The sequence below is a fragment of the Prionailurus viverrinus genome, chromosome D2 (assembly GCF_022837055.1).
Source record: "Prionailurus viverrinus isolate Anna chromosome D2, UM_Priviv_1.0, whole genome shotgun sequence".
NCBI classification, from domain to species: Eukaryota; Metazoa; Chordata; class Mammalia; order Carnivora; family Felidae; genus Prionailurus; species Prionailurus viverrinus.
Window position 1 is genome coordinate 18,521,029 of NC_062571.1, and position 24,730 is coordinate 18,545,758.

The 24,730-nt window shown below is 49.2% G+C and overlaps 1 protein-coding gene across 1 annotated transcript in view; it reads left to right on the plus strand.

The window, feature by feature from the left end:
- The first annotated feature begins 496 nt into the window (after positions 1–496).
- Positions 497–24,730, plus strand: part of ABCB10 (ATP binding cassette subfamily B member 10) — a 34,204-nt gene continuing 9,970 nt past the window's right edge. Inside the window, exons 1-7 of the mRNA XM_047824552.1 lie at positions 497–1,203; positions 10,917–11,117; positions 11,967–12,169; positions 16,341–16,475; positions 17,520–17,666; positions 18,420–18,555; positions 23,739–23,834. Coding sequence (XP_047680508.1) covers positions 687–1,203; positions 10,917–11,117; positions 11,967–12,169; positions 16,341–16,475; positions 17,520–17,666; positions 18,420–18,555; positions 23,739–23,834 — 1,435 coding nt within the window. The 5' untranslated portion in view covers positions 497–686. The remainder of the gene's footprint in view (positions 1,204–10,916; positions 11,118–11,966; positions 12,170–16,340; positions 16,476–17,519; positions 17,667–18,419; positions 18,556–23,738; positions 23,835–24,730) is intronic.

The window sequence follows — 24,730 nt, forward strand, 5'->3', positions numbered from 1 at the left end:
CATAACCGCGCTGACCCGCAGCGGTGTCCTCTCCAGCAACGTTCTGCGTCTCAGTCCGTGCTCGGCCCTGGGACGTAGGGTGACAGGACCGGCCCCAGCCAGGGTCGCCGGGGCCGCGGACCCTCCCCGAGCCCAGACCAGCTCGCTGTCGGGCCGCCGCATCCCTTCACCGGTCATCGTGTGATCCGGTCTGCGCGCTCCGCCGAGTCGTCCGGCGTGAGAAAGGGCTCGCAGGTTTTTACCGGAAGGGACTGAGAAGCGCGAAAAAGCTCCCCGCACGATAGTGCGCAGGCGCAGCAGCGTCCGACGCTTTCTTCAGCCCCGTCTTTGGCGCCGCCGGCTCCGCGCCCCGCGCTCGGCAGCCCGGTGGGGGGCGCTGCGGGGAGGGACCCCCGAGGCGGGAGGGGGCTCCTTGGAGGGGGTGTGGTGCGGCGCCCGGGTCGCCGCCCTCGGGGGCGGGGACCCGTGCGGGCGGAGGGCCGCGGCTAGGACGGGCATGGGGCGGGCGCGACCCGGGGCGTGCGCGGGGGCCGGGGGCCCGAGGAGAAGGGTGACGGCGGGTGACAACGGGCGGGGCTGCGGGCGGCGCCGCGTTCACGCCCTCTGCTCGGCCGGGCCGGGAGGGTCCTCGGCCTCTGTGCGCGCCGGGCCGGGCAGGCTGAGGCGCACGGGGCGGACGCGGCGCCATGCACGGCCCGCCTGCTTGGCCGCTGCGGCTGCTCGTGTGGCGAAGCCCGGCCGCCAGAACGTGGGCCCCGGGCGCCCGTGTCCCGGGGCCCCGGCCGCAGTTGACGGGCCTTTGGCCGGCGCGGCCTTGGGGCGCGGGGCCGCGGCTCCTCGGGGATGCCGGAGCCGCGCGAGGCCCGCGCCGCTGGACTAGCGGCTACCCGAGCGGGGGTCCCCGCGGCCCCGGGGGCGGAGCAGGCCTCGCGCGGCTCCTGGGGCTGTGGGCGCGGCCCCCCGGCGCCTGCAGATGCTGGGGGCTCGCCGGGCCCGGCGCTGCGCGGCTCCCGCGCGCCGGGCTCCCGGGCGGCCCAGCAGTGGCCGCCCGAGTCGGGGACGAGGCCAGGCAGCGCGGGCCGGCTTTGCCTGCGGCCGCGGCGACTCCCGGAGACGACTCGCGAATGCGCTCCGCGGCGGCCAGGCGCTCGGATGCCCGGAAACTTCTGGGGCTGGCGTATCCGGAGCGCGGGAGGCTGGCAGGTAGGACTTTTTCTCCGTCCGTTCTCTTCCCAACGCTGGTCAGCACCCCTTACAAAGCGCGTGGTCCCGCGACCGCCGAGAGGGGACACCGCGGGGGCTGCAGAGAGACCCTGGGCCACTTGTAACACTGGGTGTAGGGACGGGCTGGCTTCTTACCTGAGGATCTCCACCAAGAAGGGCCGGGTGGAGCGCTCACCTCCCAGTAGCACTGTCGAGCGTTCAGGTTGGCCGAGTTGTGTTTTATGTTTCTCGGCTTGACACACGATACGAGTGGAGCAGTATTTCATTATTGGAACCTTTGGGTCTGTTCTGCTTTGGCATTGCCAGTATTCTCAGAACGGGCCGCGTCCCTTCCCCCCCCCCCACCCCTTCATTGTAAAATTTATTCTAGCCAAAAATATACCTATTTTGTATTATACACTGATACTACTTAAAAACATTTTTTGCCTTAGACAAGTTTATTAAACAGCATTTTTTTTTTTTTTTTGCTGTATGAAGTAAAACAGTCTAAACCTTTCAGATTTGTCTCGTGCTTTTTGCCTCCCTCAATGGTAAGCAGGAAGTTTCTAGCTCTTCAAAAAAAATCAAACACTGCCTACCATCAGTGATCTGTAAACTCCAGAAACTTTGAGCAAACTATAGACCAAACCCCAACTAAATCATAATTGAGTAATTTTTTAAAGAAATAAAAGTGGATGTTTTTAAATGTGTATTTTTTTGAGAGAGAGAGCATGAGCCGGGGGAGGGACAGAGAGGGGGACAGAAGATCTGAAGCAGGCTTCTTGCCGTCTGCACAGAGCCTGACTTGGGGCTGAACCCACTAACCGAGAGATCACGACCTGAGCCAAAGTCAGACACTCAGCCGACTGAGCCACCCAGGCGCCCCAAAATGAATGTTTCAGAACGATTTTCTATGGCTCCTCGTTTTCAACCATAATTCGGGAAATGCTGGCCTTTTAAGATGTAAAAGTTTCTGAGATTCCCCTAAATCTTCATTTCTTTAATAAATATTTATTGAGCCCCCTCAGTGTCTGGTGGGCCATGGGGTTGCGTGTGTGAGCAGAAAGAAACACAGTTCCTGTTCCTCCTAGGGCTTTCAGCTTGGTGGGGAAGAAACATAAATGAAATAATCATGTGACTGGAGAGAAAACTGCAGCCCTCCCAACTGAGGGCTTGGGACCGAGGCCTGTGAGGTTGTCAGATGCAGCCCTTGAAACAGTGAGAATCCCACACCCTTTGCCGCAAATCCACTGCTTTAGAAAAGATTTTCCAAGAGAGTCATTTGCCATGTAGGGCAGGTCGGTGCCACGGAGGAGGGCAGATAGGGAGAGAACGTTTCTCTTCTTACTGTTGAAGCTTAGGGGAATTCTTGGTATCACTGAGGTAGAAAGAATTTATGTCATGGCTCACTTGATTGTACGTAGATTTTGTTGGAAATAAAGATCTTTTACTCTATTAAAAGAACATTTTGAGACCGGAAGATCCCACTGGGCTGTGAGCTGCTTGAGAACGGCGCTGGGTCTAATTCTGTCTAGTTCTTAGCATGTGTGCTGCCTAGAGCAGGGGCTCCGAGTGCCTGAGGTGGAAGAATAAATAATGGTACAACCAGGCCCAGATTGAGGCCCAAACGTAGAGACCCTGAACCCTACAGGGTGTGTCTGCCATTCCCATATGCAACTCAGAGTGAGTGCCAGGAAAACCAGGGGTGTTTAAAGTTTATTTATTTATGAAGAGAGAGAGAGAGCGTGCGAGGGAGTGGGGGAAGGGCAGAGAGCGAGGGAGAGAGAGGAGCCCCAGCAGGCTCCACGCTGTCAGCACAGAGCCCCACGTGGGGTTCGATCTCACAAACCGTGAGACGACCCGCGCCAGAACCAAGAGTTGGACACGTAACCGGCTGAGCCCCCCGGGTGCCCAGTTTTGTTTTATTTCTGAGATATTAGGCGCTGAGAAGGTTTTTTAGGTGTCAGGCTTTGCTGGTGCCCGCATGGGCTCGGCACCATGGGTAGCCTAGCCCCGCATCTCACGTGCCCATCATCCCTGTACCTTCTTACTCTGTTCCCACATGTCCCACCACGCTGGTATGTGGAGAAGTAAAGCAAGAGCTGCACCGCCTTTTATTATGAGAAGAGCTGGTTTGGGGCGCCTGGGTGGCTCAGTCGGTTGAGCGTCCGACTTCAGCTCGGGTCATGATCTCACAGTTCGTGAGTTCAAGCCCCGCGTCGGGCTCTGTGCTGACAGCTCAGAACCTGGACCCTGCTTCAGATTCTGTGTCTCCCTCTCTCTCTGACCCTCTCCTCCTCATGCTCTGTCTCTCTCTGTCTCAAAAATAAATAAAACATTTAAAAAATTAAAAAAAAAAAAAGAAGAGCTGTTTTGATCTGCCTCGCTGAATAATTGTGAACATTTGATCCGAGAAAGGCTGAGGTTGGTTCACTAATTCTTCTAAACAGACAATCAGCCCGTGTTGTACCTTATAAGGAAATCTGATGAAAAACCCTCACTAGGACATACGGTTTCCTTAAAAGTCATTGTGTATGATACATTGAAGCCAATCTGGATGTTGGCATTTGTGGGATTAAAAGGAAGTGGGGTGTCACGTCGTCATTAATTTGTAACTTATCATCATAAGGGCAGCCTCAGATGTTGGCACAGCTCTTCGAAATGCTACAGATAAAGAGCTGTGTGCGTGTGTGCACGCGCATGTGTGTGTTACAATCAAGAGACCAAAAAAAAAAAAAAAAAAAAAAAAAAAAACCCGAGTTGCAGAGAAGGAATTCCAATGTTAACGTGCTGGTTTTTAGGAAAACAAACGCAAACGTCCTTTTTTCACAATTCAGCCGTACGTCTGATTAACGACATTTTCCTCTGTCTTCAGCAGTTTGCTGAGTATGCCACCTGAAGTGCGTGACCGGGAAAGTTGGATCTTAAGTAATTTGTGTCAGAAACTGTAAAATCAGGGTCTGCCATTTGAACTGTTTCCAGATGTGTGTGTGCAGAGAGCGGTCGTAGCGTCACCCACACCCCCCACCCCTCCCCCGGGTCTTCTAGAGGCACTGCAGCCCCTGTGCCCCCTCCCCTGCTACCCACTTGCTAGAGGAATCCGCAGCCCATCTTCCTACAGCTGTGGCCCACAGCGGTGCTCTCCGGTCTCACTGATAACTCTTCCTCTTATCCCCTTGGCCAGAAGGAGTCTTCAAAGATACAGGAGCTCACCGAGGAGCCCCTAGTGGACTGCTGGGATAAGAAGTCATTTGTCAGAGCCCCTTGCTGTGCCTGGCAGATAGAGGGGGGCGGTGGAGGGCTCTGGCCATCCCATTGAGTTAGGGGCAGGGAGCACTGCGTGAGCTGATCTCAGCAGTGAGGTGTGTGGGCCGTTGGGGTCCGGTGGGGTCGTGACCACAGTGCCAACCTGGAGGTGCACACAGAGACACCTTGCCAGGCAGGCTCCCGGTTACACTGTGCGAGATACACCACACCCCTCCACCCACACTGTTCAGTTGAGGCCCCTGTGGAGGACCTGGGAGGGTGCCCCTCACTTAAAATACTGATAAGGGCTGTGTGCTTTGAGATTAGGGCCATTCTGAGAAGCCCATGCCCACCGGGAGCTTTTGCTGAATGTATAAGTTAGATTTTATGAAGTGACCAAAAACAATGAAGTGATAAAAGCCAGTGAATACGGTAAACAAGGAGCGGATGAGCCGTGCTGAGAGCGACTGTTCCCTGAAGTCCCCAGTCAGGACAGAGGCTCTGACAAGGACCGTACTAACTGGCACATGAGGCTATACCTTTGAAATGGGGACTGCTCCAGAAAGCGGGGGATGTTTGTTTGCTCTGGAGACACCATATATCAGAGAACGCCTTAACGTTCTGTAGCTGTGCTATGAAACGTGTTAGCATTGATTTAAGTGGAAAGTGCATACCAGATTTTAAAAGAACTTGGTATGAAGGAAAAAAAAAGTGAAGTATCATTGTAGGGTTCGCTATTATTTTTATGTAGATTACATGTTGTTTAATAACTTGGATATATTGGACCAAGTGTGTTGTTAAAATTAATCTTACCCACTCCCTTTTACTCTTTTAATATGGCGATTAGAAGATTTAAAATTACATAGGTGGCTCAGTCGGTTAAGCGTCCGACTTCAGCTCAGGTCGTGATCTCGCGGTCCACGAGTTCGAGCCCCACGTCGGGCTTTGTGCTGACAGCTCGGAGCCTGGAGCACCTGCTTCGGATTCTGGGTCTCCCTCTCTCTCTGCCCCTCCCCCACTCGTGCTCTGTCTCTCTCTCTCTCAAAAATAAATAAACATTAAAAAAATAATAAAATTACATGGGTGGCCATCATGTCCCCTGAGCAGAGAGTACTGGAGGCAAAGGCAGCCCCCCCGCCCCCCAATTGCAAATATGACCCAGATGCCTCAGTCTTCAGCACGTGCTGACAGTCTGGAAGGTCTTTGTTCTGCGTGAACCTAAGAAGTTTCCTAAATGCTCTGCTTCCTGCTAGTCCGCCAGCCCCTCGAGTCTTCACTTCCTTCCCCGTCCAGTTTAGATGCCAGGCTTCTTCACCTCACCCTCGAACCTGGAGTATCTTCTACTCCTTTGTTCCCCATGGTACCCACCTTGCATCCACGGAAATGTCTCCCAGATGCCTGAAAACTCAACATGTCCAAAATCCAAAGTTGCCTTCCTCCCCCAAACTGCCTTTTCTGCTGCCACTTCTCTCAGAGAGTGGGCTGCTGTGTGAACCCCTTTGCCAAAGCCAGAGACATATTCTTGACTCCTTGTGATGGGGACAACGGAAGTGCTATCTACTATGTATTGTTTGCTAGATATCGGGCACCGTACCAGATGCTTTACATGTATGTACTGAATTTTCTCCTTGTGGTATCTCTATGAAAGAGGTATTATTTTTATTGCCGTTTTACAGATGAAGAAACTGAGGCACAGAGAGGTTGAGTGACTCACTGAAGGTCCAACAGCTAGATGGCAGAGCTAGGTCTCAGTTTAGAACCTACCCTCCTAACACGCTCCCCAAATGCGGTCAATTCTCGGGTCCTCTGGAGCCTCGTTCCTAAAAACAGCTGCAGTCCTTGTCACCTTCCTTGTCCCCTCTGTCCCCACCCTAGTTCCCCCAGGCCCCCTTGCCTGAAACCGTGGAACACCACACCGTAAGCGGTCTCCGTCTGCGCTCATGCTGGCCTCCAGTTCTCTCCTTTCACTCTGCAGCCAGAGCGGGACATTTAAAATGCAAAGCTGCCTGTAGCACTCGCCCGCCTAAAGCCCTCTGACAGCCTGCCATACTGCAAATTCCCTGTTCCGCTTCACAATCTGGAGCCCCCCCCCCCCACCTCTCCACTTTGTTTCTCAGGGCTGCTTTTGTGTGTCACGAGGTCCCTATTCCAGCTCTGTCCTGCAGCCATTCTGCTGCTTCCTGGCCTGCCCCGACCCCAGGCTCAGGCCGGTTTCTCTGCTTGGAATGTAGGAAGAAGACGAAGGCTTTGTGTCAGAACAGGGTTCGGTACTGTATAAACTGGATGACCTTGGGCAAGCGCCCTCACCTCTTTGCCGGAGTTGCCCCTAAAATAATGAGGATAAGAGGGGTGCTGGGAAGATTCAAGGAGATAATGCCTATCGAAGGCTTCCGATCGTGGTGGGGGCTCATTTCTGAGCTTCGTCTTTAGGCCTGGAACGACACTGGGGATAGCTGTACCGACCGGCCTGATGGTCAGATGCGTCGCTAAAAGATTGGTTCTGTGTCCAGCAGCTGGGGCTCATGCTGTACAGGTTCTTCCACCCACCCCAAACCCCCTGTGCTTTCATGAGCAAACTCTTCGTTTTGGGATGTCTTCCCTCCTCCCTTTGAAGACTAGTTCTTGCACTTTTTGGATGCCGTGGTTCAGTAGAACGAAGACAATAGGAAGATACCTGAAGAAATCTGTCAAGAGATACATAACAGTTGCTGGGGTCCCATCAGGCAAGAGGCTTAACCATGGAAAACAGGTGAAGAACTTCAGAAGGGCTGCAGCGTCCTTGGCATGTTGGGCTTAGGGAGGAATCTGGAACGATAGTTCTGGTTCAAATCTGAATTATTCACTAACGCCGAAGACAGTGGTATGTAGGGAAGACGTCCATTAAAAAGAATCCGTCTAACTGAAAGCTGAAAAAAATCTTTACTTTTGCCTGCGTTCATTTACCTTTGGCTATTTTATTTTACTTCTGTGTCCTGCACTGTAGGAGGACACAAATGGCAATAAAACGGGCTGATAATCTTTTTTTTTTTTTTAATTAAAAGGAAAAAGGGGATATCCTGGAATGAGTTTGGATTCAACTCAATTCTTTCCTCTTTGTAATCGTTATCATGACTGTGTCAGAACTAGGGTTCAGAATCTAAATCGTGGGGCATTTCATTCACGAACTCCAGACTCTGATTTGGAATCATTAATTGGAGTTAAAAGACGGGAGGAGGGAGGGGGAAATGGACCCTTCTGGCACTTCACATGCATGGCACCCGCGGAGGCGTTTGCCAGAGCGAAAGAGCAGACTGGAGAGACTAGCTAGCTACTGATGACAGATGAAACAGAAAGGCCTCTCGGGTTAATCCCTCGTTCCTCAGGACGCCTCTCTCCGGAGCACACCGGCTCCCTGAGGTTGTGCTGGGCAGAATCCCGAGTAGGCATTCTCTGGGCCTGGTGGGCTTTCAGTCCCTCTGGGCTCTTGTCGTCAGGAGCGTGGCATTTTGAAACAAGACCCCAGGTCTTGCATCAAAATGAAACGGCCCTTGACCAGGTTCACATTATTCAGTTAAACTGTGGCTGTGCGGTATGAAGCCAGACACAGGAACTTTCTGGCTCCGTGCAAAGAATCACCTCCATGTGGACTTCCCGAGGCGCCAGATACTCCGTTCCTAGTTAGGCTCACTGAGGCGCTTCGGTGTGATAGACTTTTATGCCTTCTTCGCCCCCGTTCGGTTTTTTTTATTCATCCAGCAGATGTTTATTGAACTTCTCCTGTGTCTCTGTCCCCGTAGGCGGTGGAAGTATAGCAGTGAACGAAACAGACAAAAATCTTTTAGGTCCTAGTGGAGAGTAGACAGTAAACAAGTGACACTTTTGGTTTAGAATGCCAGACGGTGGCACGTGCTAGGAGAAGAAGGAAGAGGGAGTGATGCAGGCAGCGTTTGGGTATTTGTATTTTAACGAAGGTTGTCAGAAGGTTGTCGGCTAAGGTCTTCTCCAGAACAGGATGTCAGGAGGCCTCGAGGAAGGAAGAGAGCCATTGTGGGAAATGTTCCCTCCCTAAACGCCTCCCCTTTCTCCTAGCGCTCTGCCAGCCAACGAACCGTTGGCACTGAGTCTGCTCTTTGCTCTTTTTTAAATCTAAACAAATATTTTTCATTGAAGTCTAGTTGATGTGCAAAGTTATCTTCGTTCCAGGTGTAATATATTGAATCAATTCTGCCCTTTACTCCGTGCCCACCACGATAAATGTAGTCGCCATCTGTCACCAAACAGCATTTAGTACTGTATTATTGACTGTATTCCCCAGACTGTACTCCGCATCTCTGTGGCTTATTTATTTTATAACTGGAAGCTTGTTCCAGTTCATCTCCTATATCTATCACTCCTTTTTTAAAAATTTTTTTTAACGTTTATTCATTTTTGAGAGACAGACAGAGACAGAGTATGAGCGGGGAAGGGGCAGAGAGAGAGGACACAGAATCTGAAGCCGGCTCCAGGCTCTGAGCTGTCAGCACAGAGCCCGACACGGGGCTCGAACTCACGGACCGCGAGATCATGACCTGAGCCGAAGGCGGACGCTCAACCGACTGAGCCACCCAGGCACCCCTGTATCTGTCTCTTAATACTCTCTCCCGCCTTTCCTCTGGTAATCTCCAGTTCTCTGTATTTAAGAGTCTAAAATATTTTGTTTGTCCATTTGTTTTGTTTTTTATGCTCCAGATATAAGTGAAGTCACGTGCTGTTTGTCTTTCTTTGTCTGACTTACCTTACTCAGCCTAATACCCACTCGGTCCATCCATATTAGAGGAAATGGCAAGCCCTCATGCTTTTTTATGGCTGAGTAATATTCCACTGTGTGTGTGTGTGTGTGTGTGTGTGTGTGTGTGCGCGCGCGCGCGCGCGTATACCACACTATCCATTCATCTGTGGATGGACACTTGGTATTGTAAATAATACAATCTGTATTCTTTTTATTGAGGTTACGTGAAAGTAATACCTTTAACTGCAGTGGTTAGCATTAGACAAAACACCAAGAGAAGCAATTGCTACTTGCAGGGTGTGAGAGCTCCCATCTCCTGGGGTTCCGTCCATGTCGTGTTCATCTAGGAGCCTCGCCATGACTTTAAGGTGGTGGTACTAGGTGGGTTCCTAATAGGACCAAGCTCAAAAGTACGCAGTAGCACATACCCTGCCCCCCAGTCACCCTGGTCTTAAGAAGGAACTTTTGTTGCCTGTGTCTGATTGCTCTCCTGGAGTTGTCCTGTGTGTACGTAAACTTCGAAACCAACCAGAAAACGTTAACATCCGGGTCCTGGGCTGTTTTCACTAACATTGTAGCTTGGTGACGTCAATACCTATAGAGTCGCCCCATTCTTTTTAATAACTGTGTAACACTCAGAAAATAAATGCTCCTTTATTGATCTAACTTGTTCCCCATTTGTGGATGTTCCGCCGGTATAAGTGATGCTGTAACGAACATCTGTGAGGGTACATGTTTTGCATACACTTAGGGGAGTATACATAGAAGTTAGAATCTTAGAGGCGGAATTGCTGGATCAAAGGGAATGTACATTCACATTTTAACCGATACGATCGCATCACTCTCCGTTGCATTGGTACCACTTTGCACACCCACTAACAGTGCAAATGCCCCTTTTCCTACAGCTTCTTCCAGCACGGTGTGTTATCGATCTCTGATTTTTGCCAATCCAGTGGATGAAAACTAGAATACCTTTGTAGTGTAGATTTGCACTCCCTTATTAGGAATGCACTCACCTGTTTTATGTGTTGTTCCTGGTCGGGTTTTCTCAGTATCTTCCTTTCTGTTAAGACTCTATCCCACTGTTTTTTAGACGGATGAACAATTGTGTTATTATCTATTGTCCCATCATGCCAGTACTCTGGTGCTTTATTCCCCAAAGCAGTAAGATTAAGAGGGAACGTACCACATGTGTCATGGATGACAGCAACTGCTTTCCAAAGGTTATTTAAAGTTTTGAAATTGTATACATAATTCAGAGATCTACCTGCGTTGCTTGATCTTCAAGCGAAGATACAGTTCAGATGCCAGGGAATAACCACGTGTAGCATGAATGCAGGAAAAATCTCATCTGAGATAAACACCAAGATCAAGCGGCAGGGAGGGAGGCCAGAACGGATTTTCAGATTTTTCCACAGTCAGCTCTTGGATATTCCTGGCAAGGAAGACACGATCAAACCTGGGTAAAAGCAAAAGTCATCTTCTCTGGCTACTTGGGTATGCTCGGTCACCCTCCTCACTCTGTCCCTGGAAGCTCCTCGGTTCTTGCCTTCAGTCAAGGGCCCGGGAGCTGAAAGAAGGAAACCCGCAGCACCTGCTCTGCGCAAGCTCTGAGCAGCACATGCTCTGAACAGCTGCTGCGGGCAAGACGCTTGGTGAATTCGGCCCCCCGCCCCTCGCCGAAGCACCCCCGGGCCTGAGAACTTCCTGTGTTTTCTAGCCGCAGTTGGGTTTCTGGCCATGTCCAGTGTCATCACCATGTCCGCTCCCTTCTTCCTGGGGAGGATCATCGATGTCATTTACACAAACCCCACCGTGGACTACAGCTATACCCTGACCCGCCTCTGCCTGGCGCTCAGCGGCGTGTTCCTGTGCGGTGCTGCTGCAAACACTGTTCGCGTCTACCTCATGCAGACTTCAGGTAAAAGGGCCCTCACCTTGCCGAGCGAGGCGTTCCAGAGGATTCGCACTGGGGCTCACGTGGGGTTTCGTGCGCTCCGGGCCCCCTGTTCCTCTTTTCCCACAGTCCCATCCAGCGGGGACAAAGCCCCATGTCTGGCCAGACGTGGGAGCTACGAATATTTTTCGATCCGGCGCTCACTTCTCAGCTCCCCTGGTACGTGGGTGGAAGGGAGGGAAGCCGCCTGTCTTACGGGAGGCACGGCCCGTGGGCAGGAGGCTGGGGTTCTGAGCCTTCTCCAGGGAGCTGTGGAAATCTTGCATGCTCCGTGTTTGTGTTTCCCCTCCAGTGGGCACTGGGGCGATGGTGTTTTACAGCCTTTCCGTGAGAGGCCTGGCCGTTAACAGGCCGGTGACAACCACAGAAATCACAGAGCCCGGGGTGCCCGACTCTTCCGCCGGCTGCTCGCCACTTAGCTCATAAAACGCTCTGCGGATGATTAACCGGCCCTTGCCGCTGCCGAGCTCGGTACAGAAAAGGATTGCCAAGGGGGAACAGAATCAGCTTTGGGGAAGTTAGCGTAGGAAGCCTCATTTGTAAATAGTGCTGTTTAAAATGTCTCTCAGCGATCTTCTGTTTTATCCCCGGGTCCCCTCCTGCGCATCCACGGTCTCCGCACGGTTCCTGAGGCAGAAAGAGTGCTCGTTACGAGTGTGCGCGTGTCAGCGTGCCGGGGCTCAGGGGGGCCTGTTGCCAGCAGGTGGACGCAGGGCCCCAGACGTGCTGGGAGGAGGTTGACGACGGCCGCCCGAGCCGCTGCCTGTTAGCTGGCTCGACCCAAGCTGATGCCGTTCTTGTTTGCTTTTGCAGGTCAGCGCATTGTGAATAGGTTGAGGGCTTCGTTATTCTCCTCTCTTCTGAGGCAGGAGGTTGCTTTCTTCGACAAGACTCGCACTGGAGAATTGATTAACCGCCTCTCCTCGGACACCGCACTCCTGGGGCGCTCAATTACCGAAAACCTGTCGGATGGGCTCAGGGCCGGGGCCCAGGCTTCCATTGGCATTGGCATGATGGTACGTCGGCCTGGCTGGCATCGGCGCCTTCTGGTCAGGGCTTTGGCCTGTGCCGGGCCTCTCAGTCAGGGGATGAGCTCTAGCTGAGCTGTTCTCATCGCCCCGTAAGCCACTTAGCCAGGAGTGCTGCCACAGAGGCACGGGGGATGTGGGGCTTGCTGCCTCCTGTGCGGCCTCCTGCACCCTTCATTTCTCCAGGATGACTTCTTATCTGGAGCGTGCACCATTAACATTTAGGAAAGATTGCATTATTGCCTGGGTTTTCTAAGAATGTGTGAAAGAATGTTGCTGAAAAAAGCAACAGGTGAAAGGAGCGCTTTGAGTGCCAAGCTGTGTGTTAGAGGAAAGGTAAGTAAGTTACATTCCACCCGCCTCCCCCCAGCCCACACCAAAAAATGCAGTAGCGCTGCTATTGCTGTCTTGGTAAGACCAAGGGATGGTTTCCTTTCCTCTTCGTAAGGAAGACGATAAATTCTATCCTGTACACGAGTGGGTCTGTACTCCACTGAAGTGAGCTCTCTCTACTCCCGCCGCCCCTTTTCCTGCCTTAACCGGGTGGCTTGAGCACCGTCGTCTGTTTGCCTCGCTTCTTCAAACCCTGTTTCTGTTCAGACCTGTGCTGCTGGCCGCTAGAATGTAAAGCAAACTGCATAGGTCATTTTAAACTTTCTAGTAGCCACATTTTATTATTATTTTTAAATGTTATTTATTTATTTTGAGAGAGAGAGAGAGAGAGAGTGCAAGCAGGGGAGAGGCAGAGAGAGAGGGAGAGAGATTCCCAAGCAGGCTCTGTGCTGTCAGCGCAGACCCCAAAGCAGGGCTCGATCTCACGCACCGTGAGATCCTGACCCGAGCTGAAGTCAAGACTCTGACACTTAACTGATCGAGCCACCCAGGCGCCCCTCTAGTAGACACATTTTAAAAAGCAGAAAGAAATGATTTTTTAAATGTTTATTTGTTATTGTTAAGAGAGGGCGAGAGTGAGAGCAAGCAGGGGAGCGGCAGAGAGAGAGGGAGACAGAGAATCGGAAGCAGACTTTCCACTGTCCGCGCAGAACCCGACGTGGGGTTCGAGCTCACAAACTGTGCGCCGAAGTCAGATGCTTAACTGACTGGGCCACCCAGATGCCCCCAAGATGAGATTAATTTTAATAACGTATTTTACTTAATCCAGTATAACAAAGCATCAGTTCCACATGTAATTTTTCTAACAATCATTAATCGGATATTTAATATTATTTTTTCATGTTAAGATTTCAAAATCCAATGTGTATTTTATACTCATGGAGCATCTCAATCCGGATGCTAAATTTTCATTGGAAATATTTCAGCTGTGTTTAGATTTGATAACGTTTGCCATTGAAAAGGTAGATTGACATGCCAGAACTTGACCTAAACTTGACCAATAACTGAATAGAAATGAAATATTGGTTTTTAAGTTTAAATTTTAGTGAAAGCTAAACAAATTTAGGGATTCAGTTTCTCAGTCACACTGGCTGCATTTGCAGTGATCAGTGGCCATGTGGCCCTATCATTGTGAGCAGTGCAGTCCTAGATCCCCAGAGTGAAGATTCTAATTGATCCCATCTCCCAGGTGGAGCAGCTTGGGTTTTTGTCCTCTTTGCGTCCACGCAGCGCTCAGTCCAGAGCAGAAGGATGCACTGCCAACCTGAGCCGGTAAGATCTGGTTTATGAAATGAAAAGCCGCTGTGAAATCCCGTGTTTTCTCAAGAAGACCCATCCTGCACTAACGCATCATTCCTAAATATCGATAGTTCTGGGGCTCAGGAAAAGCTGGGAACCTCTTCCTGTATCAGTTTCAGACAGTTCAGAATAAGTCCGATGGCTAATCAGAAGGGGCCTTAGTCTGCTCAGGCTGTCTTAACAAAGTATCACAGAGCGGGTGACATAACCGACAGAGATTTACTTCTTACAGTTCTGGAGGTTGGAGTCCAAGGTCAAGGTGCTGGCCAAGTTGGTTCGTTGTGAGTCTCTTCTATTGGCTTGGCTTGTAGGTGGCCGCCATCTTGACATGTGCTCACATGGCCTTTCCTCAGTGCTTGCGTGCAGGTTCTTAGGGGTCTCTTTTCTTAAGGACCCTGATCTCATCAGGGCCCCACCCTTATGACCTCATTTCACTTTAATTACTTCCTTAGAAGCCCCATCTCCAAATATAGCCACACTAGGGTTAAGGCTTCAGCATATAAATTTTGGGGGGGGCACCAACATTCAGCCTCATGAGTTGGCATCACCTGGGACCTGGTTTTTAGCCCTGGAGGAACAAAAGTAGCCTTAGTTTCTCACAAGCTCCCTGGACCTGACCTCTGATAAGTCTGCTGACAAGAACCTAGTAATGTCTATACCAGACTGCAAGTTTAGTAGTTTACATTACGGGATTTTCCTTCCTACAGTAAGATGTGTGTTCCTGGGGCGCCTGGGTGGCTCAGTCGGTTGAGTGTCCGACTTCGGCTCAGGTCAGGGCCTTGCAGTTTGTGAGTTCGAGCCCCGTGTCGGGCTCTGTGCCGACAGCTGAGAGCCTGGAGCCTGCTTCAGAGTCTGTGTCTCCCTCTCTCTGCCCCTTCCCCACTCGTGCTCTGTCTCTCAAAAATGAATAAACGTTAAAAAAAAAAATGTGTGTTCCTGCTCTTCCAAATGCTCCTTTTTGGTGACAGGACCCTGCATTAGGCTTCAAAGACTTATTACCAAGCACGGAACCAGAGCAGAGAGAGGTGGGTGGTGCCGAGACATTCTGATGGCTATTCCGGCCCCACCGCGGAGGACTTCCCATGCAGTTGGTTTGCTTGAGCTCTGTTGGATTCAGGCGCCGGAACTGTGAAGCCTGCCTTGATTGCATCCCTGTCCCTGCACATGGCCTGCAGGTGACCTGCTGGACTGCACGGCCTGTGTGCTCAGGGTGGATCGGTCCATAAGTGGTCAAAGGTGCCAACCACCTTCCTGCCTCCGGGCCTTTGGGCACTTGCCCTTGTAAGACCCTATTACACCTGCAGTTATCCTCTGTGTGTCTCTCTCTTTTACCCATCTGCTCTCTAGCTGTCACTCTGATAAAACTCCACATGGATCAGCTGTCTCCCAGGTGCCTGGAATAGTGTGAGCTCTCTGTAGGCGTTCAGTAACGGGCTGTTGAATGAACGATTGGCTGATCCATTTATCACTGTATGTTTCAGTCTGCGACTTTTCCTCAGCGTTTTAAGAAAGCCTCATGCCGACTATACCATTTCCCGTGCAGATGAGATTTGGCAGATTTTAACCATTTGTTGAAGAGACGCTGGTACCATTGAAAATCCAGGGGCGCCTGGGTGGCGCCGTTGGTTAAGCGTCCGACTTCAGCCAGGTCACGATCTCGCGGTCCGTGAATTCGAGCCCCGCGTCAGGCTCTGGGCTGATGGCTCGGAGCCTGGAGCCTGTTTCCGATTCTGTGTCTCCCTCTCTCTCTGCCCCTCCCCCATTCATGCTCTGTCTCTCTCTGTCCCAAAAATAAATAAACGTTGAAAAAAAAAAAGAAAAAAAAAAAAGAAAATCCAATCACCGAACTGCAGGGTTGGCAGGAGCCCCATTATGCTATGTCTCTAGAAGTTGATTATTTCCTCCTCGAGCAGCTCCAGTTGCTAGAAACTTCTTATGTTGAGTCCACATCCCTCCTGCCGAGACTTCGGTCCTCTGAGCCCTGGAAACAGCTCCAACTCTTCTTCCACTTGTTAGTCCTGCTTTCACCTGATGGTCGATTGATACAGGGTTTTGTGGTGTCTTTGCCGTCTTGGCCATTTCAGTGCGACGTTGCTCTGGTCATTCAGTGCCTTAGAGGGGACCCAGACTTGAATACAGAATTCCTGGTGTGGTCTGGCCAGCGTGGAGCAGCCCGGGCCTCCATCCTTCACTCCTGTCCTGCCTTCCCCCCCCCACTCTCATGGGACAGCATGGTCTAAGGTGCACACAGCACTGTACCGGTAAAATATTTCCATCCTTTCTTCAGCAGCTTTGTCCGTATTACCCCTGTGTGGTGTGCTCAGTACTCAGGGGGTTTTATGAAGCTTGAAGGTGTCTGAATAACACACACACACACACACACACACACCCCTGTAGTAGGTAATGAAAGTGTCTTGCTGCTCTGTGTAACAAACACCTAACACCTTTTGGCTTTTGTTTTTGACAGTTTTATGTCTCACCTCAACTGGCCACTTTTGTTTTGAGTGTGGTGCCTCCAATATCTGTCCTTGCTGTGATTTATGGACGTTACCTACAGAAGCTAACCAAAGTTATGCAGGATTCCCTGGCACAGACCACTCAGGTAAAAGCCCCTCCCTTACGTGGTCTCCGCTTGGAGGAGATGTGCTTCTGCTTTTCAAAAAAGTACTTCACTTTTCCTTAAGGGAGCCCTCAAGAAGGCTAGAAACCCAGACTAGGTTTCTATGGGCTAGAATCCTATAGATTCTATCCTTCTAGAATAGGCTAGAATCCTAGAAACCTAAAATACTCTGCCTTCTAGACTAGATTACTACCCACACCTTGAAGTAGATCCCACTTGACTAAACATTGTGTGAACTCTTTCGCTCTTTACCGTCACTGTTTCTCATAGGATCGCAAAGCTCATTATATTTTGAAAATAGTGTCTGCGTGACGCTTTGTCCTTCGTTAATTGAGAAGTGAAGCTTTGCAATGCTATCCGGTATTGCATTTTTTAAAAACTGAACATAGCTGGTACATTTTCATGTTACAAAAAACATGGGTGTTTATAATTGAAAACTTGAAAATATTGAGAGAAAAAATAACACATATAACCCTACCTCTCAGAATGAATGGTATTAACATTTTTGGAGTCTATCCTTTTTACCTATCTTTTTCTCTGTATAAAAATATATTTCACAGGGCACCTGGGTGGCTCAGTCGGTTAAGCATCCAACTCTCGATTTCGACTCACAATCTCACAGTTTCGTGAGTTCGAGCCCCGCGCTGGTCTCTGCACTGACCACACAGAGCCTACTTGGGATTCTTTCTGTATCTACTCTCTCTCTCGCTCCCTCTCTCTCTCTCTTTCTCTCTCTCTCTGCCCCTACCCTGCTCGTCTCTCTCAAAATAAGTCAACTTTAAAAAAATATATATATATATATTTCAGTATCCATTAGCCCCCGTTTGCCTTTCTATCTACATATATATGGCGTGTAAATGTGTAACTATAACAAAAATATATTTGTTTCCAAAAATAAAATTGTTCATATACTCTGCTTTGTAATCTATTTTTAATGTCTTAAAAATGAGAGCCCCGTTTTAACTTTGCTCTAGAAATCTTGAAATGTGACTTTCCTCCCCTGAAATGTATTTATTATTCTCCCAGCTAGCTGAGGAAAGTATTGGAAATATAAGAACTGTTCGAGCTTTTGGGAAAGAAATAACAGAAATAGAGAAATACACCAGCAAAGTGGACCACGTGATGCAGTTAGCAAGGAAAGAGGCGTTTGCTCGGGCTGGCTTCTTTGGAGCAGTAAGTAGCTCATTTTGAAAAGAGTGCAAAGGACAGATGTTACGACTGAAACAGATTTGTATTCCCTTGACTTTGCCGTAAATAGAAAATAATTCTACTCCACTTCAAGATTAGGTCTGAGAGTTCATTTTTGTGAAAGAAGAGGAAACCACTGCATGTGACTAAGCGGCAGTGGGTGATGAGACCAACAAATACAACACTGAACTAGAAAATCACCGCGAGCGGGAAATCTATACCATGTTCAAGTGGGAAAGAACTTCAGAGGCGATTCAATAATGGTCATGATTTAGGGACACAGAGGAAACAGGCCCAGATGAGGCAGCATTACCAAAGACCATGTACCTAACAAAGCTCAAGGCAGATCAGAGACAGGACTCCAACTTCTTGTCTAGCCTTTGCTGAGGGCATCACATTAAGATACATAAATGCATATGCTTGCTGTGCGTTCGTCTTGTTGTTAGGGAGGGAGTCCTTAATATTGTGTTTTCCTTTGCAAACCGAGTCCATTGAGTAAAATAGGAATCTGATGGGTGACTTAGCTTCTAGGTTTTCACGTTGATGAGATCATTTCCTTCAATACTGTGATCTTTCCAAAGTAGTTTTTTATTTGAAATTCAGATTAAAACTTAGTGTTCTGGGAAAACCTTGTTGTGATCGTTAAATGCAAAAAAGAAACTATAGGCGATATTTACGCTTTTTGCATTTAGGTTTCTGGCTCCTACCTGAGGTGTCTTCATTTTCTTCATTTGACAGACGGGGCTCTCCGGGAACCTGATTGTGCTTTCTGTCCTGTACAAAGGAGGGCTGCTGATGGGCAGTGCCCACATGACCGTGGGTGAACTCTCTTCCTTCCTAATGTATGCTTTCTGGGTTGGATTAAGCATTGGAGGTATATAATTTAAACAGGCTTGGGAGTTACAAATTAAAACTCAGCTTATTGTCTCTGCGGTAACAATTTAATTTTGCCATTGCACCACCTCTCGTCAGTTAACTTCAACTGAAAAAAACATTTCCTAGAATGTTAGTCCAAATTGCCTCTGAAAGAAGATGTAAAGATATGGACGTGATCTTGCCATGTAGGTGAGCAGTTCCTTGGCTGGGAAGGTGAGGATTTTCATAGGCCTCTTGTGGCTCATTGAGCTCAGGGTCATACTGGAGCTGTATTTTCCAACTTGCATGTTAACACGGCTTGCTGGCTCTGGTCCTAGGAGGTGGGACCAGCAGGTGGGGGCTCTGGGACCTAGGAAGTGGAAGGAAGGACAGTGCTGAACAGGTGTGCACACAAAACCCACGGTTCCTGTGGCTCTGGTAGTTACCCGACTGACAAATCACCGTGAAATAAAATTCCTTTTGTACCAAGTCAACCACATTCAAAACCGATGAACAGTCGTTAAGTATAAATCAGAAAGTGCGTGAAGCGGAGTCGCTTGCCTTGGTCAAGAATCTCTCGAAGTTCAGCTTCTGTTGTTGAATCCTGGCCAAAGGGAAGCAAGTTCTTGGAGACAGAGCTGTGTGAAGTCTATGAAAGTTTTCTTTCCTGTACCTCGCCTGCATGCCCAGCCAACAGGGGACAAATGATTTCCTGCCTTTTGTTTTCCTCCTTCCCTGAAAACTGAGATAGAAAGGTTAGATAAATAGCTTGAGGTGTGGCCAGCGGAACTCTGGTATCCCACCGTGGCCTCTCCACCCAAGACTTTTCTTTTCAGGGTTAAAGCTAGAGGCTTTTCCTTAGACGTTGGCAGGCAAGTGAGGATATTTTCTGGACTGAGATTTTGAGAGATCCCTGAAAAGAGCATGTTAGTTCTGCGGGCTGCTCTGGAAGAAAAACCTGATTCAGACCGGTCAGGGTGCTAAGTGACTTGGGGAGTGAGAGGGTCAGTTCGAGAGGACCCAGTGAGGTGGGGTTGCTCTCCTCTCCACCCCTGGGATGAGCCTGCTGGGCCACAGGGTCTCACACCTGGGTGGTCGTGTTCCTTCAGTCTTCTGTCCTGCCCGACAGTGGATTTACCTTCTGCCACTTACCCTCTCTGCGGCCTTTCTTTCACATCCCACGCTTGACCGCAGTCTGCTGTCCTCCCCAGCCTCCCCCAATGTTCTGTTTTCTGCCACAAGCTGCTTTGATCTTAGTCCCTCCGCTCCTCGCACCTGCTTTTCTCCAAAATTCTTGACCCGACAGAAGCTACCTCTGGTTTGGGGTCTTCACTGCCTTCCTTTTTGTCCTGACAAGCTCACAGCTGTGCCTTGTACAGGAGTAGGTGGGAAACACGGTGTACCGGGTGACTGACCGGGAGTTAATTCCCTCCCCCAGTTACGGAAGCTGCTGCTGAGGCTTTGTCTGTGCTCGAGGTTTGAGGGTAACTTTGCTTTCTGAACCACAGGCTGTCCCATGACTCTGGTCACTGCCTGGTACAATACGTGCCATGTGGGGCTGGAGGGGGGAGAAAAGGTGCGGGTAGATGGGTGGGGATCTGTGACCACACGGTGTCCCCACATTTACAACCTAGATAGGTACTTAAGGCTGTAGGAACTTGATTCAAGAAGCTGAAACAGATTTTAAAGGTTTTTGTGAAGCTCACTGTTGAAAATAATCGCATGATGAATCTGTAAGCAAGAAATCCTATTTTGTTTATTAGAATGTATTTAATAATTAAATGGTAAAGAAAGTTTAGATGTTTTCTGCTTAGAATAGCATACTGAAAAACAAATACAAGAAATTCTACGTATATTCGAGAGAGGATCAGAAGGGCTGTTTGAAGAAAAGCATGCTTGTTCGTTTCGTGCCAGAGAATGCCCTTACATCTACCTAGCGAACCCCAATACCTCGTTTCTTATTTATTTCTATCGAGGTGAAATTCACCTAACGTAACGTGAACCGTTTTAAAATTTTTTTTTTTTTCAACGTTTTTTATTTATTTTTGGGACAGACAGAGACAGAGCATGAACGGGGGAGGGGCAGAGAGAGAGGGAGACACAGAATCGGAAACAGGCTCCAGGCTCCGAGCCATCAGCCCAGAGCCCGACGCGGGGCTCGAACTCACGGACCGCGAGATCGTGACCTGGCTGAAGTCGGACGCTTAACCGACTGCGCCACCCAGGCGCCCCACGTGAACCGTTTTAAAGTCTACAGTCAGGTGGTATTTTGTACATTCACAGTGTTGTGCAACCACCGCCTCCCCTTGGTTCCGAAATATCTTTGTCACCCCCCACACCCCCAGCCCAAAAAGAAAATCCCATGCTCGTCAAGCCGTCGGTTTCCATATCCCTCCCTCCCCCAGCCCCTGGCAATCACAGTTTGCTTTGTGTCTTCCCGTCTTTACTGGAGTTCGCATAAAAGGAATCACACAATATGAGGCCTTGTATGTTTGGCTTGTTTCACTCAGCACGTTTTCACAATTCGCTCACATTGTAGCGTGCTTTGGTCCTTCCTTCCTTTTCACGGCTGAATAATACTCCGTTGTATGGGTGGACGGTGAGTTGTGTATCCGGGGCCATTTTGCTTGGTTTTTATTTTCACTATGTTGAACTACCTCCAACTCCTTCCCTCCTTTTTTCTTTTTTTTTTTTTTTCTTTTTTATTAATAGAAAATTTGTTAGAGGAGTTTTAGGCTCACAACAAGATTAAGCAGAGAGTATAGGGAGTTCCCACATGTTCCCTGCCTCTACGCGAGCACAGCCTCCCCATCAGCATCCCCCACCAGAGTGGCACATTTGTTATCATTGACAAAGCGACACTGACAGGTGATTATCACCCAAAGCCCAAAGTCCATCGTTTACATTACGTTCGCTGGTGTTGTATATCCCATGGGTTGGAACATGCATCTATCATTACAGTATCATACAGAATACTTTCACCGCCCTAAAAGTCCTCTGTGCTCTGCCTATTCCTCCCTTCCCTTAACCCCTGGTGACCACTGATCTTTTTATTGTCTCCACACTTTCACCTCTTCCAGAGCGTCATCTAGTTCAGATAGGCATCTTTCATTTCGTAGGTGGCATTTAGTGTTCCTCTGTGTCCTTTCGGGACTTGATCGCTCGTTTGGTTTTAGCACGGACTAATACTGCATCGTCCGACGTACCACGGTTTCTTTACCCACCCACATTCTGAACGACATCTCGATTGCTTCCAGGTTTTGGCAATTATGAATAAAGATGCTCTAAAGATCCACAGGCAGGTTTTTGTGCCGACGTGAGTTGTCCCCCTCTGTGGGTAAACCCAAAGGAGTGAGATTGCTGGGTCGTAGGCAAGAGTATGTTCGGTGTAAGGAACTGCCTTCCAAAGCGGCTGTGCTATCTTGCCTTCCCACCAGCAGTGAATGAGAGTTCCCAATGCTCTTCGTCCTCACCAGCTTTAGGTGTTGTCAGAATCTTGGGTTTTCATCCTTCCGTTAGGTGTGCAGAAGTACCTCGTTCTATTTGCATTTCCCCGATGACATGTGATGTCACCTGTAGATCTTTAGTGAGGTCTTTGGGTTCAGGTCTTCTGCCCACTTTTTGATCGGGTTGTTTTCTTACTGTCGAGTACGAAGAGTTCTTTGTACATCGTGGAACCTTTGTCAGCTGGGTCTTTTACAAATATTTTCTCCCAGTCTGTGGCTTGTCTTCTCATTCTCTCTGGAGAGCACAAGTCTTTGATTTTAATGAAGTCTAATTTGTCAGTTCTTTCTTTCATGGATCATGGGTTTGGTGTTGTATCTACAAAGTCATCACCAAGCCCAGAGTCATCTAGGATTTGTCCTATGTTAACTTCTAAGAGTTTTACAGTTTTGTTTTTTACGTTGAAGTCTGTGATCCATTTTGAGTAATTTTTGTGAAGGGCATGAGGTCTGTGTCTAGATTCTTTTTTTTTTTTTTTTGCATGTGGATGTCCAGTTTTTCCAGCACCACTTGTTGAGAAGACCATCCTTTCTTTATTGAATTGCCTTTGCTCATTTGTCAAAGATCAGTGGACGATATTTATCTGGATCTATTTCTGCCCGGTGCACTTTTAATTCAACACGAAGAGTTTAATCCACTGTATCTTGCACAGACTTCCACAAAAAATGCACCAAAATACCTTGGAAAGAATAGCTGAATTGCATTTTTGTGGCATCCTTACCGCATGTTACAAGTATATGTTCTTGCGGTTGGCATGGCCTAGCGTACTTGGAGTTTGTTTGCTTTAAGTCATTAATTCATTCACAGTTCAAAGGTGACTTTGGGGTACCTAGGTGTCTCAGTCGGTAAAGCATCCGGTTCTTGATCTCAGCTCAGGTATTGATCTCGGGGTCTGAGTTCAGTCCCCGTGTTGGGTTCCGCGCTGCGTGGGGAGCTTATTTAAAAAACAAACAAACATGGGGCGCCTGGGTGGCTCAGTCGGTTAAGCGTCCAACCTTGGCTTAGGTCATGATCTCACGGTCCGTGAGTTCGAGCCCCGCATCGGGCTCTGTGCTGGCTGCTCAGAGCCTGGAGCCTGCTTCAGATTCTGTGTCTCCCTCTCTCTCTGACCCTCCCCCATTCATGCTCTGTCTCTCTCTCTCTCAAAAATAAATGAACATTAAAACAAACAAACAAAAACAAAGGTGACTTTAAAAAGAGATTGTTGGAAAATTTAACATTTCTAAATTCCTTTTCAGTTTTTAGCCTAGTAAAAGTTGTATTTGTCGAGTGCTTGAAATGGGGTTTGGTTTTGCAGATATGAATTTAAAATGAATATTGGGATGTTTTATATTCCTTTTAAGTCAGCATTATATTCTATTTGTATTGCTCTGTTTTTTCACTAGGTAGCTTTTCTCTGTCACGTTGTGATTTTAATTCAGTGGTTGATTACTGTGGCTATATGCATTTGTAAATTCCCAATCGAACATGAAATCTGTATTAGAAATCAGTGAAATCGGAGGAGGAGAAGCTGAAGGCAAACAAGGGTATGAGACAGAGGGAATTTTGAGTACAGATTCCCAGGCAGTTGCCTCAAATCCTGTTTGAAAGTGAACAGATGTTATATTAAAAGCAAGTTACCGTTACTGTTTGCAGAGGGCTGTAGCAGATGGTTGTTTCCTGGCATTGGTGATGAGTATGTTTGCTTCTCATCCTTAGGGCTGAGCTCTTTCTACTCGGAGCTGATGAAAGGACTGGGTGCCGGGGGGCGCCTTTGGGAGCTCCTCGAGAGAAAGCCTGAGCTGCCTTTTGACGGTGGGTATCCCACGGGTTTGTTCTTTGCTGGGATTAGACAAATGTTGCTTTGGGGGTGCCTGGGTGGCTCAGTTGGCTGAGCATCCAACTTTCGATTTCAGCTCGGGTCATGATCTCGCCGTTCATGCGTTTGAACCCCCTCCCTTCCCCTCTGTGTTGGCGGCTCAGAGCCTGCTTGGGATTCTCTGCTTCTCCCTTGCTCGCTTGTGCTCTCTCTCTTTCTCTCTCTCAAAATAAATACCTAAACAGTTAAAAAAAAAAAAAATGTGGCTCGGGACAGTTAGACCAGCTCTACCTGTGAAGGCTGAGCGTGACAAGGGTGTTGTCCTTGCCACGTTACGGAAAGGGTGATCAGAGGGGCAGGTGGTGGGAGGGGAAGGACAGAGGAAGCGTGGGGGCTGACCATGCAGTGTGTCAGTCCTGCCGGTGATCTGTTACCACCAGCAGCAGGAAGGAAGCAAGTACCACCCGGGGGTACAGATGGGAAGGGCCCTGGCCAGTGCGCCAGATTTGTCTTCTGTAGTGCTTTTGATGTTTGTGTTGGGGCGAGGGCGGGGCGGGGGGAAAGGAAGGCAGGTCACACATTAAAAGCCTCCAAATTTCTTGGCTTGGGGAGGGGGGTGGGCTAGCGGATGCTGGTGTTAATTGGCTAGAGCCATCTCCTTCGTCAACTCCTTCCCTAGAAGCTAGCGCTCCGGGGAGCTACGTGACCTAGAAGCAGTGGCCACTCCGTCACTCGCTGACTCCCAGGACACTGATTGCTGCTCAGCCCCAGTATTCTCCAGTGTGACAGGCTGGAGGAAGTAAGCCCGGCTGAGGGAGACGGAGTGGCTTCTCCCGAGTCATCGGCAGGGTGAGGAATACGAGGACAGAGCAGCCCTCGGATCCCTCTGGCT